This window comes from Rutilus rutilus (genome assembly GCF_951802725.1).
Source record: "Rutilus rutilus genome assembly, chromosome: 17".
Taxonomy (NCBI): Eukaryota; Metazoa; Chordata; class Actinopteri; order Cypriniformes; family Leuciscidae; genus Rutilus; species Rutilus rutilus.
Window position 1 is genome coordinate 27,131,448 of NC_140230.1, and position 14,995 is coordinate 27,146,442.

Consider the following 14,995-nt stretch of genomic DNA (forward strand, 5'->3'; position numbering starts at 1 on the left):
CCATGTGTGTTAGTGTACTACTTAAAAGTTGACAAAATTGTTTTAATCATTTGTGAAAATGTTTTGAAAACCCAAAATATTTATCATTGAGGATTCATCCTGCACTAAAGATGCAGTTTTTGTCCAATCAAATGCTTACTAGAATGAAAAGTCACTCGCTCTACTGACTAGCAAGTAGGACATTATGGCTCACGGATGTGATGCAACTAAAAAGCAAAATACATAATAAAAAAATAAAAAGGCAATGAACCCTTTTATGTCCCACTCCATCTGTCTGCTTCATTAGGAATTTAGTTTATAACGGGAAAATAATTGTGTTTGTTAAAAAAACTAACAGGCCTTTAAAACAATTTTCATGATGCTTATAATGGAAAAATTAAACAAAAAAGTGTTCCATTTTATTTTCGTTCTATGAGTATCTGAAAACAGCTTTCTGATTTTATACAACTGTACAATATCTGTAAAAAAGTAGCATTTGGATCTTTAAAAATACAACTTCAGTAAAATACAGTACATTAAAATATTGATTTATCCATTCTATTCTCCAAAAACACATTTAAAAACCTATAGTGAAACACAATTATAGTTTTTCTTCTACATGTATGTCTAATATTACTTTCTATAAAAAATGTATCGCATAAAAGTTCATCGGGGTATAAAGAAGGATCCTACTGAATATTAACACATTGTTAGAGTGGCACCTTTTGCAGTAAACATCTATGCACTTGGGGATATGACTTGGCACCAAGCTGCTTTGATTTAATGTTGATGCTTTGTTCCTCTTGATCTAATTTCTGCAATGAATCACATTTTGTCCAATAGCATGCCAGTTTAAATCTTCTCAACATAGTTGCCAGGAAACATGCCTTCCTTTCCTCGAAGACGGCCAACCCACCAACCTGAGGGGTCTGGAAAGACAGCACATCTTGGGTTAGTGCAGAGTTCAATTACCCAATATACCCTGTATAAAGTTCACTTTTAAATGGTATAAAAATAGATTACCTTCACGTATGAGTTCTATGATTTCATCTGATTGAAAGCTGAGCTCATCAGTGTCTTGAGCATCATAAGCGTAAAGTGCTCTGCATTGTAGGGTGCGGGGTTTGGGTTTGGGTTTGGGTTTGGGTAGCCCTGACCCTGGGAGAGGCTTGTACTCTTTCGAACGTCTGCGTTGCATCCTGAGAGAAAAGAGCGATTATTTTCTTTGAAAAACTGAAATAACCAGAAACACTAATAATTGGAATAAAAAAAAGAAAAGAAAAACCTGGTAAAACCTGAAACTAAACTAAAATACATTTCTCTGAGTCCAAAACTAACTAAAAAATAAAAATAAAAAATATAATATATATATATTTTTAAAAATGATAGAATTTAAAAAAAAAATATTTTTAGTTTAAGGTATCTCTGACAAAACTAAACTAAAATTGAAAAAATATATATATAATTAACCTGTGACAGAATTTATTTCCCCCAAAAGTGTTTGAATTGCTATTATTAACTTAATTGTGTCATGTACATAATTGCCCGTCATGTACTGATCTGTGAAAACTAGTTCCAGCTGAATGGGTTTTCCGATTGTTAAGTCTTCAGTTAGTATGGCTTGGAGGATAAAATACTGATGATTGCTTTTATTGGAGCTTCCTGCCGTCATATGAGCCATCATCTCACCCTGCCACGCCTTGATCAGGAACTTTCATGAAGCCCATATCGGTGAAGATCTGACTCTCGAGCTGACTGCGGCGAGATCCCTGGAGTCGGGGAAGGGTGGGCTGATCCATACTGGACTGCTGACGGAGCAGAGAGTTCCTAACGGCGGGCTGCCCTTGAGTTCCTCTTCCTCGACCAACAGACTTGGGAGCCTCTGAAATTACAAGCCATTAAAACATTTTAAAGCCATTTCTAAAACAGTTTAGTAGCAATTTTTGTGAAATATGTCAAACTGTGGTCTTACCACGTGAATTCTGGCCTACATTGCGACTCTGGCTCCCCATGTGCCTGCTCTTTCGGTTGTCACGCCGAGTGGGTCCTGTAGAATTGGTAAATATGTTATCAGTTTCCACAAAACCATTAAAAGAAAACAGTTACTTTAAATTGTAATAATATTTCACAATATCACTGTTTTACTAGCATAAGAGACTTTTTCCACAAACATCACAAAATCAAACCAACCCAAATATATATATATATATATATATATATATATATATATATATATATATATATATATATATATATATATATATATATATATATATATATATTTTTTTTTACAATATTTCTTTACAATCTCAAAATGGTCTGCAAAATGGTTGTCAATGGTGTAAGACCACTAGATAGTGATTATATGACCCATAAAGACATTACAAAACATTTTGCAAACATGACTAAACGGACAGCACACAATCTATATGAGGTTAAAGGGATAGTTCACCCAAAAATTAAAATTCTGTCATCATTTATGGAAGTCAATGGGGCCCATCAACTGTTTCATTACCAACATTCTTCAAAATATCTTCTTTTGTGTTCAGCAGAAGAAAGAAATCCATTCGAGTTTGGAACAACTTGAGGGTGAGTAAATGACGACAGAATTTTCATTTTTGAGTGGTACTGTAAGTCACTGAACTAGTTTTCTAAAATACGGAATTTCAACACAGACTCACTTGCGTTTTTAGGCAGACCGGGGCCAATACTGACATTCAATGCCTTGCTGCTCGGCTTCAGAACTGCATCGTCCCCCTGACCCATCTGAAACTGGATCTGTCGAGAGCCAGCTGATGCAAACGGACCCCATCCCCCTTTCTTCACCTTAAATTCAAGTCTGAGTGAGAAATATGTTGAATGTTAGAATTACAAGACCAACATATGAACATATGATACTTTTTCTGAGTATGATGTAATACAGCACATGGTACATTTCACAGTTAGGGAAACATTGCTCACAGGTTGTTGAACTTGAGTGGCAACTTTTTCCGCGTTTTTTCCTCGTAACGCTTGTACAGCAGACTGAGGAATTCCGTTTTAAAGACAGACTGCAGCACACTGTCATATTGATCCTCGTGCAGTATGAAGAGGTCATCCTGTAGTGTGCTGAGGAAAGAGATCAACCCATCATAATCATCATGCAATTAAAAAAAATTTAAATAAACTTGCTTAAATGCTTAAGTACTTTAGTGTTTGAAAACATTCCGATTTTTCATTCTGCTGTAACTGTATGATTTATTAGGCATATTGAAGCTGTAATGTAGGGAGAAGACTCAAGTCCAAAAGGTTATCAAGCATAATGCATGATAAAGTACCTAAGAGAGACAGACTGGATCTTCTCCACCTCAATCTTCCTCTTCAAGACCTCCCGGATCTGGCCTTTCTCAGGACCCTGTTTAACCTTCTCGCGTCCAATCAGATAGAGGAACTTAGGGGTGAGAATGAGGTCACGCTTGACAGTCTGTGGGTGTTGAAACAGCATGTGAGTATGTGATCACATGAAACATGTCAGATGAACTACAATGTGCAGAACAAAACATCTGTTGCTGAGCAGCTTCAGTAAACTAGCACAAAATACTTCTTGACAGTTACTGAGGAAGTGATCCATGAGTTTCAGGATGTTAAATGGGACTTTGAGTCATACCTTAAATCTGCGGTCGAATTTGACCACCACGTCAGCAAAGTCAATCCTCTCCCTGCGACCCACGAACTGTCGAATCTCCGGGTGGTTGTCCGTGCCGATGTAGTCTCCCATGAAATTACGGTTCAGACTGTTCTTTCGTCTCTCCTTCTTGTTCAACAGGAGGTCAGAGGCTGGAATCAGTAAAGAAGCAATGTGATTTAACATCAGTTTCATCTGATTGTATTCCCAAGGCCTATTGATTGTTACAGAGGAACAATGAGATCCGGACACAAACTTTATATATCAAAAAATGTCTAAATTATTATTATGCAGGTATTAAAGTGAAGAATCTGAGTTTGCGCTCACCTTCCTCTCGCATGCGGACATACTTGCGCACAGCGATGTGTTTGCGCCAGGCTTGTTGGATTACCCGAGCATATCCGTTGTATTTTCTTTCCCTCATTTCCTCCAGCAGGAACAACTGTAGATCGACATGTCAAGCTTATTTTTCATAGTCATCATTGTGATTGCAGAATATCAACAAAATGCAAAGACAACCACGAAATTACCAAAATAACTTTAAGTGTGTGTGTGTGTGTGTGTGTGTGAACATACAGAGTCTATTCTATATAAATAATGTTTTGGAAAAATAGCCACACAAGAAGCCATTTGAACAACAGCTGAAGAATATTGACCTAATATGACTGAATTACATTTAATCTTTTGCACAACGCCAGAGGAATGCATTTAAGGAGCCAAACTGAGAAGTAATTCAATTTGTCCATGACGAAAATTAACCGACCGACCTCTGTAAAAAATTTGTAACAATGGCAACACAGGAAGATAACATGGCCTCAAATGTTCATTTAATGAAACATTTCAGAAAACATCACATCAAATCATATGTTCACATTAATACCTTCAAGTTACAAACTAAATGGGTGGTCACACTACACTTTTCGTACCACTGACTTGCATTCATACGCATGCAAATGTGGGAGACAGGAAACGCACACTCAAGCGAAGGGGTTTTGCATTTCGCTGTGTTCCAAATTTCAAGTTTGTTGAACTGTAACCCTGTAAATTGGTATCACGTGAAGACGTGTGACCAATAGCAGATTGATATGCAACACAGTGACATTTTTATTAAAAGAATGAACATTTTAATTTGCAGGATTGCAGTAAAGTGGAGCACATTTATGATGTATCATTTGTTAAATTTCGCTTAAAAAAAAAATGCGCCGCCGAGTGTGATGTCATTTTGCAACCATTGCAGTGTCCGTAGAAATTTCGCGTGCTCAAATTCTAGTGTGACTGTGGTATAATACTTACAGATTCTGGGGCCTTGATGAAGATTTTTGTCTTGCCCAGCTGGTACTGGTCAGAGTCCATGTTGACAGATTTTAAAAGGTGTAGGACACCCTGTTTCTCATCTCCACGCCACTGGGGCCATGATTCTTTGGTCAAGATTGCATATCTGAACATAATAGAACAGTTAATTATAATACATTACATTTTATAAGTGCAACTTATCAAAATCCCCATATACAGCATTCGGCATCTTAACAGGAATTATTAAGTGGGGATTTTACCTATGCAGGAATTTCTTGAAGACACGTCGGAAGGCGTAGCCGGCCCTGCGCACACGGATGTTCTCTCGCAGTCCAAGATATTCCACCTGGTGTTTGACGCGGCTTTCCTCCCAGTCGCGAGCCTTTTTTGTCTCGTTGGGCTTGATGCATCGAATATAGTGAGGGGTGCATTTCATTAACGTCTGGACAAGATTATTTGCTTGTTTCTGTAACGGGAGAAGAGAGAAAATCAGACAGAAAATGAACCATAGCATTATAAAAATGTATGAGTATAATATTATGTTCATATATAGCACAAAACTAAGTATACAAAGGCCCCAAAACACTCGCCAGATGCAAACTGCATGTATAGTTGGCCAGTAACTTTATTAGGAACTGAAACATAATACATGGTTTAAATCAAATCGTAGGAATTTCCTTATTTCGTAAATCAGTTATTTCACCTTAATCTTTGAACCTGCAGTGGTGGGACGGCCCCTTTTCTCAGCCTCAAGGTTCTCTGGGAACAGATCTTTGATGAAGGCGCTATGGAGATGACCAAAAAAGGGATTAACCATTTCAAACATCTTTTTTACAAGCACATGGAAGACATAACCAGAGCTGACTCTAGTGAAGTAATACACCACAGAATATCTCTCACAAAATGAACTCATCACCCTCCATAAAAATGCTACACCATATTGATTTTATGATTTATTAATGTGACTTCTTATTTCATTAAAGAATTACAGCTGAACTGCAGATATTCTGCATCGGTGCATGAGTGCATTAGGGGCTTTTAAAAAGCTTCAGCTGACATGGGCTAAAAAAAGCCAAATAACCACTTACAACTCACTGCTCTGCATGAGCTCGATGATGTCATTGAACAGCACATCCCTGTTCCTCTCACAGAAGCCGCTCACATCATAAGACACCTGGAAATAAGGGCTCTTATTACTATCACCAAGAAGAGAATCAATATCAGTGTGACTCTACTTGCTGGAAGCAATCTCTAAAACACATCTATATTCAGTTATATTTCAATCCATCCATTCTCCAAACTGCTTGTCCTCTGTTATTATGTGCTGGGCCAAAGAATAATTTGATAAATTATTGCTGTTTTATGGAAACCATCGAGACCATCAAGACAAACAAATTTGAAATAAGAGATTCAATCAGTACGTTTAATTAGTAAAAAGTCAAAGCTACGAGATAGGTCTGACTGCAGAACCGCAGAACCATACGTCATAGCAGTGTGAGGACGACAGCGCCAGCCTAACAGTCTGATGCCGGAACCGCATACCATACATAACCACCTTACATATACCATACCTAAACCTACCCATCTCCACCCCCTGGCCCCTAAACCCACCCCTAAACCTACCCATCTCCACCCCCTGACCCCTAAACCCACCCCTAAACCTACCAATCTCCACCCCCTGACCCCTAAACCCACCCCTAAACCTACCCATCTCCACCCCCTGGCCCCTAAACCCACCCCTAAACCTACCCATCTCCACCCCCTGACCCCTAAACCCACCCCTAAACCTACCCATCTCCACCCCCTTGACCCCTAAACCCACCCCTAAACCTACCCATCTCCACCCCCTGATCCCTAAACCCACCCCTAAACCTACCCATCTCCACCCCTTAGATGCTTTTACCCCGCCCACTTCCGGCATCAGACTGTTAGGCTGGCGCTGTCACTGCTATGACGTATGGTTCTGCGGCTCTGCAGTTGGTTAATATTGAAAGCTACAGTATGAGATGCACACACTGCATACACAGGGGGCAGTGTTGTAGCCATACTAGAGTTCAACATGAGTCCACTTCCCTATCCGAAAAGGTCTGTCTGACCCGAGAGTCCCTCTGGTCTGGTATTAGCAGTCTTGAGTAATTTTAAATCAATTCTTTACCTAATGGACATGAGAATACCCAAGTTATTTTAAAATATGCCTACTTTCTATGTGCAAATTACTAAACCCTCCATTCGAGAGAGTAATTGAGGGGATTTGTTTATCAAAATTAACTTTAATATAAATTTCCTTGTCATTTGAAGTACAACAAAGTTTGTGAGCATTTTATCTACTTGGAATTGATCGCCCAAGTGGAAAAATAATGTACTGTTGGCAGATATTGATTACAGAAAACCATCTAAATGCAGTTGATGCCACACTAATCAACTAAATCAAATGAACTATAATTAAACCATAACTGTATAGTTTTGTATTTTTCCTCAAACTAAAAAATTCGTGAAAAGAAAACTTTCTCCCACATTTTTGACATACACAAAGAATTATGAGGCAACTTGGCTTATCAACATAGCTAAAGTAAAGTACAGCACAGGAGAATGAATTTCATCTACAAATAAGGTAGAAAGAGACCCATCAGGTCTAGGCTGATCTCATTTTATTGGGTCTGTCTCGAGTCGGGTTTGTCTTTTTAAAAAATTAATTTTTGCCTGTCGGGTTAAGGTAAGAAGGGATTGGAGTCAATTCTGGTCGGGTACATACCTTAGGGCCCGAAAAGGCCACTAAACCACACTACTTCCAACCATCAAAAAGATACATTTCATACAGCCTGATTATGTTCACCATTTATTCCTGAGATTGAAACTTTATTTCGCTAAAGATGTTTGCAAAAATAGACATTTACCAATTTATAGAGCTCTATTTGAACATTTGAAAAGTGTCTCTTACCTTGCCTGCATAGTGGTGCACTATGAAACCCTTGTTCCAGCTGTTGAAATGCTCATGGGTGCCAATTTGTGACTGCAGTTTTTGCAGCAGAGTCTGGTCTGCACCTTCTCCTTTTGCATGCATGGTGGCACACACATCATCCAAGATGCTCATGATGCCAATAGGATTCTGGGTTATTAAGGTGCCCATTAGATGCCATTAGTCGAATGGGTGTTGTTATGCATTACAACCATTTTGATGCAGAAAACCCTGAAAGTGTAAACTCACCACTTTGGACTCAATTAAATCACATACGACTTTGTTGTTAAAGTACTCAATGGGGGTCCATTTGATTCCCTCCTGCACATACTCTTCCTGCAAAAGAGATAGCGGAAAACATCAGCAAACACTTCCATAGAGGCCTTTTAATATTGGCTTATTAAAAATCATTATTCTCACCTGCTCCGCTTTTAGTGTGAGCTCAATAAAAATCTGCTGCAGTTTTTCATTCACAAAGTTAATGCAGAATTGTTCAAATCCATTTTTCTGGAGAGGAAAAGGCATGAGGTTATTTTAAATGAATTTGAGTAAGAAATTAAAAAGAAAAAAGAAATGCATTTAGAAAATACAACTAAATTCACCTGAAAAATTTCAAAGCCATAGATGTCCAGAACTCCAATGTTTAAATCCTCACGGTCTTTCTGCATTGCCTTGTTTATGACCTGCAAATGAAAGCAACTAATTCAAATTAATTTGCTTTTGCTTTTTGAGACATATACACTACCGAAAAGTTTGGGGTCAGTATAATATAAAAAGTCTTTAACACTTTGATCAAACATACAGTAAAACAGTAATACTGACAAATATTACAATAAAAAAACTCTATTTTAATATATTTTAAAATGTAATTAAATTATTAATTTCTTTCAACAAAAAAATCGTACTACTTTTGAACAGTAGTATATACCATACATAAAAACACAAAACAATTTGGTAATTTGAATCGAGCAGATTGACTTACATCAACCAAGTAGTCAAAGAGCCTAGAATACAGTGCTTTAGACAGGGCGTCTCGAGTGAATGAGGCCTGCTCTGTGTTTAAGGTGACCGAAATAGTCTCCGTCTTGCCACCCCACTTGCTGTCCATGATGCGACTGGTCAGTTTGCTCTTTAGACCATCCTGATTGATTCCCAAAAGGTACGACGGGAATGCCAGGACTGCAGCAGAGTGAAAGTGAATTAATTAAATTAGGCGAGATATTTATCTATGTACAATCATTTCTTGTTTTGTACTAAATGGAATCAGATACACAGACCAGCGAAATGAATAAATGCAAGCATAAACTCACAGTCTTCACTCTCCACCATAGCATAGTTTCCCTCCTCTCTAAAAGTGATGTTTCCAAGATGGAGGATTGCCGCCACAATCTGCAGCACAGTATCCTGTGCATCCACAGACAGGCCGACCACAGACATGGCAGCCTAAAAATGTAATATTTATCATTTATCATTATGAGATTATTTATACTGAATGTCAGGAACACAACCAGATGGTTTGTATTAGGATACAATGCTTTACACCCACCATTGTGTCTTCAAACTCCTTCTTGTCATTGACTTCCTCCACGGTGTAGGTGCTGGACTGGTTTAAGTAGAAGTAGTAATCAGGGGTTGTGACGCCTAAATTCTCTCTCTGCTCCTTGGTGGCTCCTTGCAAGAGCTGACATGAGGACATTGGAAATAAACCAGTGGTGTCAACAACATACAAGACTTATAATGCAATTTAAAAACTAATCTTCAATACGCCCTGATTAAGTAGCATAAGCTACTAGTATGACACAATACAATCCACAATAATGGCCTTGAAATCATACTGTCCAAACATGACACACAACAATTTGCCAACTTGCATTACACATCATTACCTGCAATGACCTTTTCTTGGACATGTTTCAATGAGTTCACAGCTTTACCTGGTAGTATATATGGAAATTCCTTTCCCCATGGTTTTGAGACACTACTCTAGATTTTTCCAGGAGGAAGTTGGAGATCTTCCCACCATCAGGTTCTCCTCCTCGGCTGAACTGTATTTCAAAGTATTTTCCCTGAGGTATGAAATAAACACATCATGCAGTGAACTCGAAGCTTGTGCACTGACATTATTACATATTACGAGCGATGACATACAATACCACTGCAGAAAAGGGAATGAACAGTAAAGCCTACTGAACTACAACGTCACGGTCTACACACACACAAACTGCACTCCTGCAAACAAGCTATGACATGTTGAGAACCAGCATGCTCCAAATGACATTCTTAAAACTAGACAGCACACCGATTCAAGAGACTGAACAGCAGAGAGGCTAATATGCTGCTCCTAAATAGATTTAAAAAAAAAAAATATATATATATATATATATATATATATATATTGTGTTTTATTAAAATAATCAATATTTTATATATATATATATATATATATATATATATATATATAAAACAAATATATATAAATAGAGAGAGAGAGAGAGAGAGAGAGAGAGAGAGAGAGAGAGAGAGAGAGAGAGAGAGAGAGAGAGACACAGACTAATCATTGCAGCAAGACTTACAAAGCGACTGGAGTTGTTGTTGCGGACGGTTTTGGCATTCCCAAATGCCTCCAGGAGCGGGTTAGACTGGAGAATGATGTCTTTAACATGCTAAACGAGAAAAGAGGAAACCACATGACGTCACAGACAGTTAAAGTATGCAATGTATGATATTTTTTAAAATGATGAAAAGTAGTTTAAATTATAATTTTATAGGTTCTGATTCGTTCCACATACTTAATCAGATCTGGTATCGATCTGTTCAGAGTCACAGAGGAACAAAGAGATCACTGTTTCTGATCTCAGATAATAGTCTGGGTGATTTCAAGGGTGCAAATTTCACATAGAATGAGCACAAAAGGTGGGCAGTATTAACAAAAGAAACAACCACACCCATGAGTTCACATGGATTTTGGGTTGAGTTCAATCTGGCTCTTTTTAAGCAAATGGCCATCTAGCGCAGAGATTCACAAACATTTTTGTCAGCCACACCTGTTTGACCTAAAATACTTACTTAAAGTACCTCCCTGAGGTTTTAAGTTAATTTAGCAACATATTTACATGTTCATGGTTCTCTGATGTCAGTAAACGGTGACATGACATGCAAGTCAACAAATACAGCTTTTTTTAGTAAGCATTTTATTTATTTATTTTAAACCATTTTATTTTAATAACTATTATAATAATAATTTAATTTAATATACATTTGATCATATTTAATTAATTATCAGCTTTTCATCAAACCCCCTGAGGTTCCTCCCAGTTTGGGAAACCCTGTTCTAGCAGATGATAAACTCACCTGAACTTTAGGTCCACCTCCTGAGACTTTCGAGATGTAGCTCATAATGTACTTGGCTGCCACTGTCTTTCCTGCTCCACTCTCTCCGCTGTATCACAGACACATTTAGATCACGTATAATGCAAACATTTGATGCCACACAAATACTTTAAATGCGCCTCATGATGAGGGCGTCAGATCCTTGATCCCTGACCTGATAATGACACACTGGTTCTCTGAGTCAATCATCATGTTGCGGTACACATTGTCGGCGAGAGCGTAGATGTGGGGGGGATTCTCATACTGTGCCTGAGAAAGACAGAATACATGTGCAGTTTAATACGGCTGTCTTGGAAAATTAAAAGTCACATTTGCATGAAATTGAGGTAGTGACATTATTCCGTAACTATTAACACCTTCTGATTTGCATATGTGCTTTCTATGATTTAGCCATCCAGGAGAAGATGTTAACAAATACAGATCCGTAGGCAGTCTCTGGAAGCACAATGGGCAAGACTGGACATGCAATGGCATTGCTCTGCTCCGTCTGGCCATGTTTAAATGTCTTATCCTGCAGGAATGATTATTCATCTGAACCCATTGATTCCATTTCGTATTCATGTATTTAGGTGTGCTGTACTTACGGCTCCCTGATACAGTTCAATCTCACGGTCGGTGAAATATGGCAGCTGTTTAAAGGGGTTCACTGATATCAGCACAGGACCAATGTATGTCTGAGGAGTTGTGGTTATGGCAAAAACAAAAGCTGGTAGGTTGAAAAAAAAAAGATGATCACCCGTCGATCACCGATCACTAGAAGCAGTATTGACATAAGACTAAATTCAAGAACAATAACTAACCAGATATTTACTAGGGCTATTAAAGTTAACCAAAGCAAAAACTAAAAACATAAAAAAAAACAATAAAAAAACATTTTTGTTGCTTGAAATAAAAATAAATGTTAACTGAAATCATTTTTTTATTGCTAAGACATCTCTCATTTTCATTTAGTTTAACTTAATGAACTAAAACTTATAAAAATGACAAACACACAACCAAATTACTAAAAATGTAAATGTCAAAATATTAATAAAAACTATAATAGTAATTCAAATATTAATAAAAACTATAAGAGTATCGATAATAGTATATATGACACTAAAATAACACTGATATTACAATTTTCTGAGGAAAATATAAGGTGAAAATTCTGAGGTGCTTGCCAATGCAAAACTCGCCAGGGTGTTGCTATGCAGTTGCTAGGGTGTTCTGCATGGTTGCTAAGTGTTCACTTTTTGGTGTAAGACAATTGAGCCCACCCCAAATCTCTGTAACATTCAGATATGATATACCTGATTCCCTAAATAAAGTATTATACTAATAAGGCTGCATTTATTTGATCAAAAATACAGTAAAATATTGTAAAGTATATTTATATATTTTTACATTTAAATTATTCTTTGATTGCAAAGCTGAATTTTCAGCAGCCATTACTCCAGTCTTCAAAAATCATTCTAATATGCTGATTTGGTGTAACATTTCTAATTATTATCAAAGTTGAAAAAAGGTGATGATTAATATTTTTGTGGAAACAAATTATTATTTGATGAATATAAAGTTCAAAATAACAGAATTTATTTATAACAGAAATCTTTTGTAACATTATTATCTGGACATTATCTTTATTGTTACTTTATCAATGTGATGCATCATTGCTGAATAAAAACATTTATTTATTTCACCAAAAAAAAAACTTTAGAAACTCTAAACTTTAGAAAGGTAGTGTATATGCAAGTATGCCGGACCAAATAACCAAATAATTATTGTACATTATAGACATAAGGATACAAAAATGTAGTCATCCATGTATCTTTTCTTGAGGTTATCTGTGATGGCTTCTTCACTGATCTTGGAGAGGAGGACCATGTCGTCCACACCACTGACCTTCACATTCTGGGTCTGCCAGTGATATTTCTCTTTGCTCCCCTGTGCAAGAGAGAAAGAGGACAGTTAATTTATTCAAACATATCTATGGTCACCTGGGATCAAATGCTGACACACTGTTGGGTAAATAAAGCTTTAGATGCATCTTACAACTTTAAACATTTGCCGGCACTGCATTAGACAGACGGGCTGGTGTTCAGCAGAATTAATAAGTTGACAAGTTAATTAAAGAGTTAATAAATGTAAGAATATACTGATTAACTGAGAGCCAGTGGTAACCATGCACATAGGAGGAAATGACATTTATAAAATACTTTCTGTTAAGAGTGCTGTCATGAGACGTTAAATGTTAAAGCCTCTGACACTTTGACAAGACACTGGACTATGACAAAAACAAAACTACTACTGAGCCTTTGAGCTCCTGTATAGATTCGATTCACACGCATTATTATGGGATAGTTCACCCAAAAATTAACTATTCTATAAAATTCTATGGAAGTCAATGGCTACCGTCAACTGTTTGGTTACCAACATTCTTTAAAACATCTTATTTTATGTTCGACGGAACAAAGAAACTCATACAGGTTTGGAACAACTTGAGGGTGAGTAAATGATAACAGAATTTTCATTTTTGGGTAAACTATCCCTTTAAATCAGGCATATGGTCCAGGTCTACAACAAAACAAAGAAACTTGACATAAGTCATATTCCTACTAATCCCCAAGCAATAAATTTTAGGCAAAAGCTTAGTCAGGTGACTAAGTGTGACAATTAAAATATGTGATAAATATAACAAGAGTATCTCCTCCTTTCAGGGGCTGCACCACTTTTGTACAGTCAAAAACAGTAAATCTGAGAATACTTGAGCTCTCCACCAACATCCGAATAGAAAAATAAAATTCCACAGATGTTTTATTTTCAGGCTTGAATTGATTTTGAACTCAAATTACTCTTAAGTTAAGTTATTTATGATCCCCTGACGAGCAAAACATTTTCCACCAAATATCCTAAATGTTTTTCAAAAGTTGTTCCTGGACCATTTCTTAAGGCCGTACTCGTGAGTTGGGATACTCTGACAGAACAAAAAATGGCGTAAATGTCTTCAAAACAAATTAATCTTCATAAATAATAATTTGTTTAGTCCACAATTGAAATGCAACTTCTATGTTGTGAAGTAGTTGCCATGCCTTATCGAACAATCACAACTTTGTGAACAAGATTTAGAGCCAGCGGCAGCTTTTCTATTATTAACTCACTATTTAGAGCCAGCTGTAGCTCTTAATTGACTAACTCTAAATAACAATTTTAATAAGTAATTTCAAGTTTTTTAAGAGCACTTACCATGATGAATTAAAGGTAGCCTACTTCCTGTATCACACCCTTGATAAACTTCCAGTCCTGTGTTGGACTCCTCGAGGAACTCTTGCAAGCTTCAGGTGAAACTCCAGGATTTAACTAGTCGTCCATTTGATATTTCATCTATAACCTCCGATACAATTTCTTAATTATATACAAAAGCGTCAACTACTCTGGATATAGTGTATCATGTATCAGAAACGTTGTAAAACGATTAAATAATAGGTTCCACGGGTGTTGTCCATGCAGCAGCAAGTGTAGGCAGGTATCGGAGAGTTTTTCCTTCTCTCGGTTGCGGAAGGAATTGCAGATACTCATACATAACGGCGCCACCCCACGATCCTGAACGAATTTACCTGCGCCACAGGTAATCACAGCACACTCCAAGCACAGGAAAATGAGCCTCTGGGCCAGGGATGTAGCTAGTGAGGTGAAACGATTTTACTGTCTCACAACACTTTCAAAATGTTATT

The 14,995-nt window shown here is 37.2% G+C and overlaps 1 protein-coding gene across 2 annotated transcripts; it reads right to left on the minus strand.

The window, feature by feature from the left end:
- Positions 1-23: 23 nt before the first annotated feature.
- On the minus strand, positions 24-14,913 carry myo1eb (myosin IEb). Of its 2 annotated transcripts, XM_084435344.1 has the most exons (28): positions 14,508-14,816; positions 13,071-13,208; positions 11,867-11,956; positions 11,639-11,793; positions 11,437-11,531; positions 11,244-11,331; positions 10,466-10,555; positions 9,827-9,958; positions 9,439-9,573; positions 9,203-9,335; positions 8,875-9,071; positions 8,495-8,575; positions 8,313-8,399; positions 8,142-8,228; positions 7,875-8,042; positions 6,025-6,110; positions 5,640-5,721; positions 5,197-5,402; positions 4,937-5,081; positions 3,971-4,085; positions 3,626-3,795; positions 3,297-3,442; positions 2,941-3,087; positions 2,661-2,818; positions 1,952-2,026; positions 1,669-1,861; positions 1,003-1,178; positions 24-908 (listed from the first exon to the last, which is right to left on the minus strand). In XM_084435344.1, exons 5-28 carry the CDS (start codon positions 11,472-11,474, stop codon positions 832-834), a joined length of 3,012 nt encoding a protein of 1,003 aa, XP_084291470.1. In that variant the 5' UTR covers positions 11,475-11,531; positions 11,639-11,793; positions 11,867-11,956; positions 13,071-13,208; positions 14,508-14,816; the 3' UTR covers positions 24-831. The 2 variants fall into 2 exon arrangements, with proteins under 2 accessions (XP_084291470.1, XP_084291469.1); XM_084435343.1 differs by lacking the exon at positions 11,639-11,793 and having other exon boundaries at positions 14,508-14,913.
- Between the last annotated feature and the right edge of the window lie 82 nt (positions 14,914-14,995).

Excerpts from the sequence above, each read along its gene's own strand:
- myo1eb (XM_084435343.1), bottom strand. Across the intron at positions 9,336-9,438 it reads AGGAGTTTGAAGACACAATG|GCTGCCATGTCTGTGGTCGG; the intron begins GTGGGTGTAAAG and ends TTACATTTTTAG. Across the intron at positions 1,862-1,951 it reads TGTAGGCCAGAATTCACGTG|AGGCTCCCAAGTCTGTTGGT; the intron begins GTAAGACCACAG and ends TTGTAATTTCAG.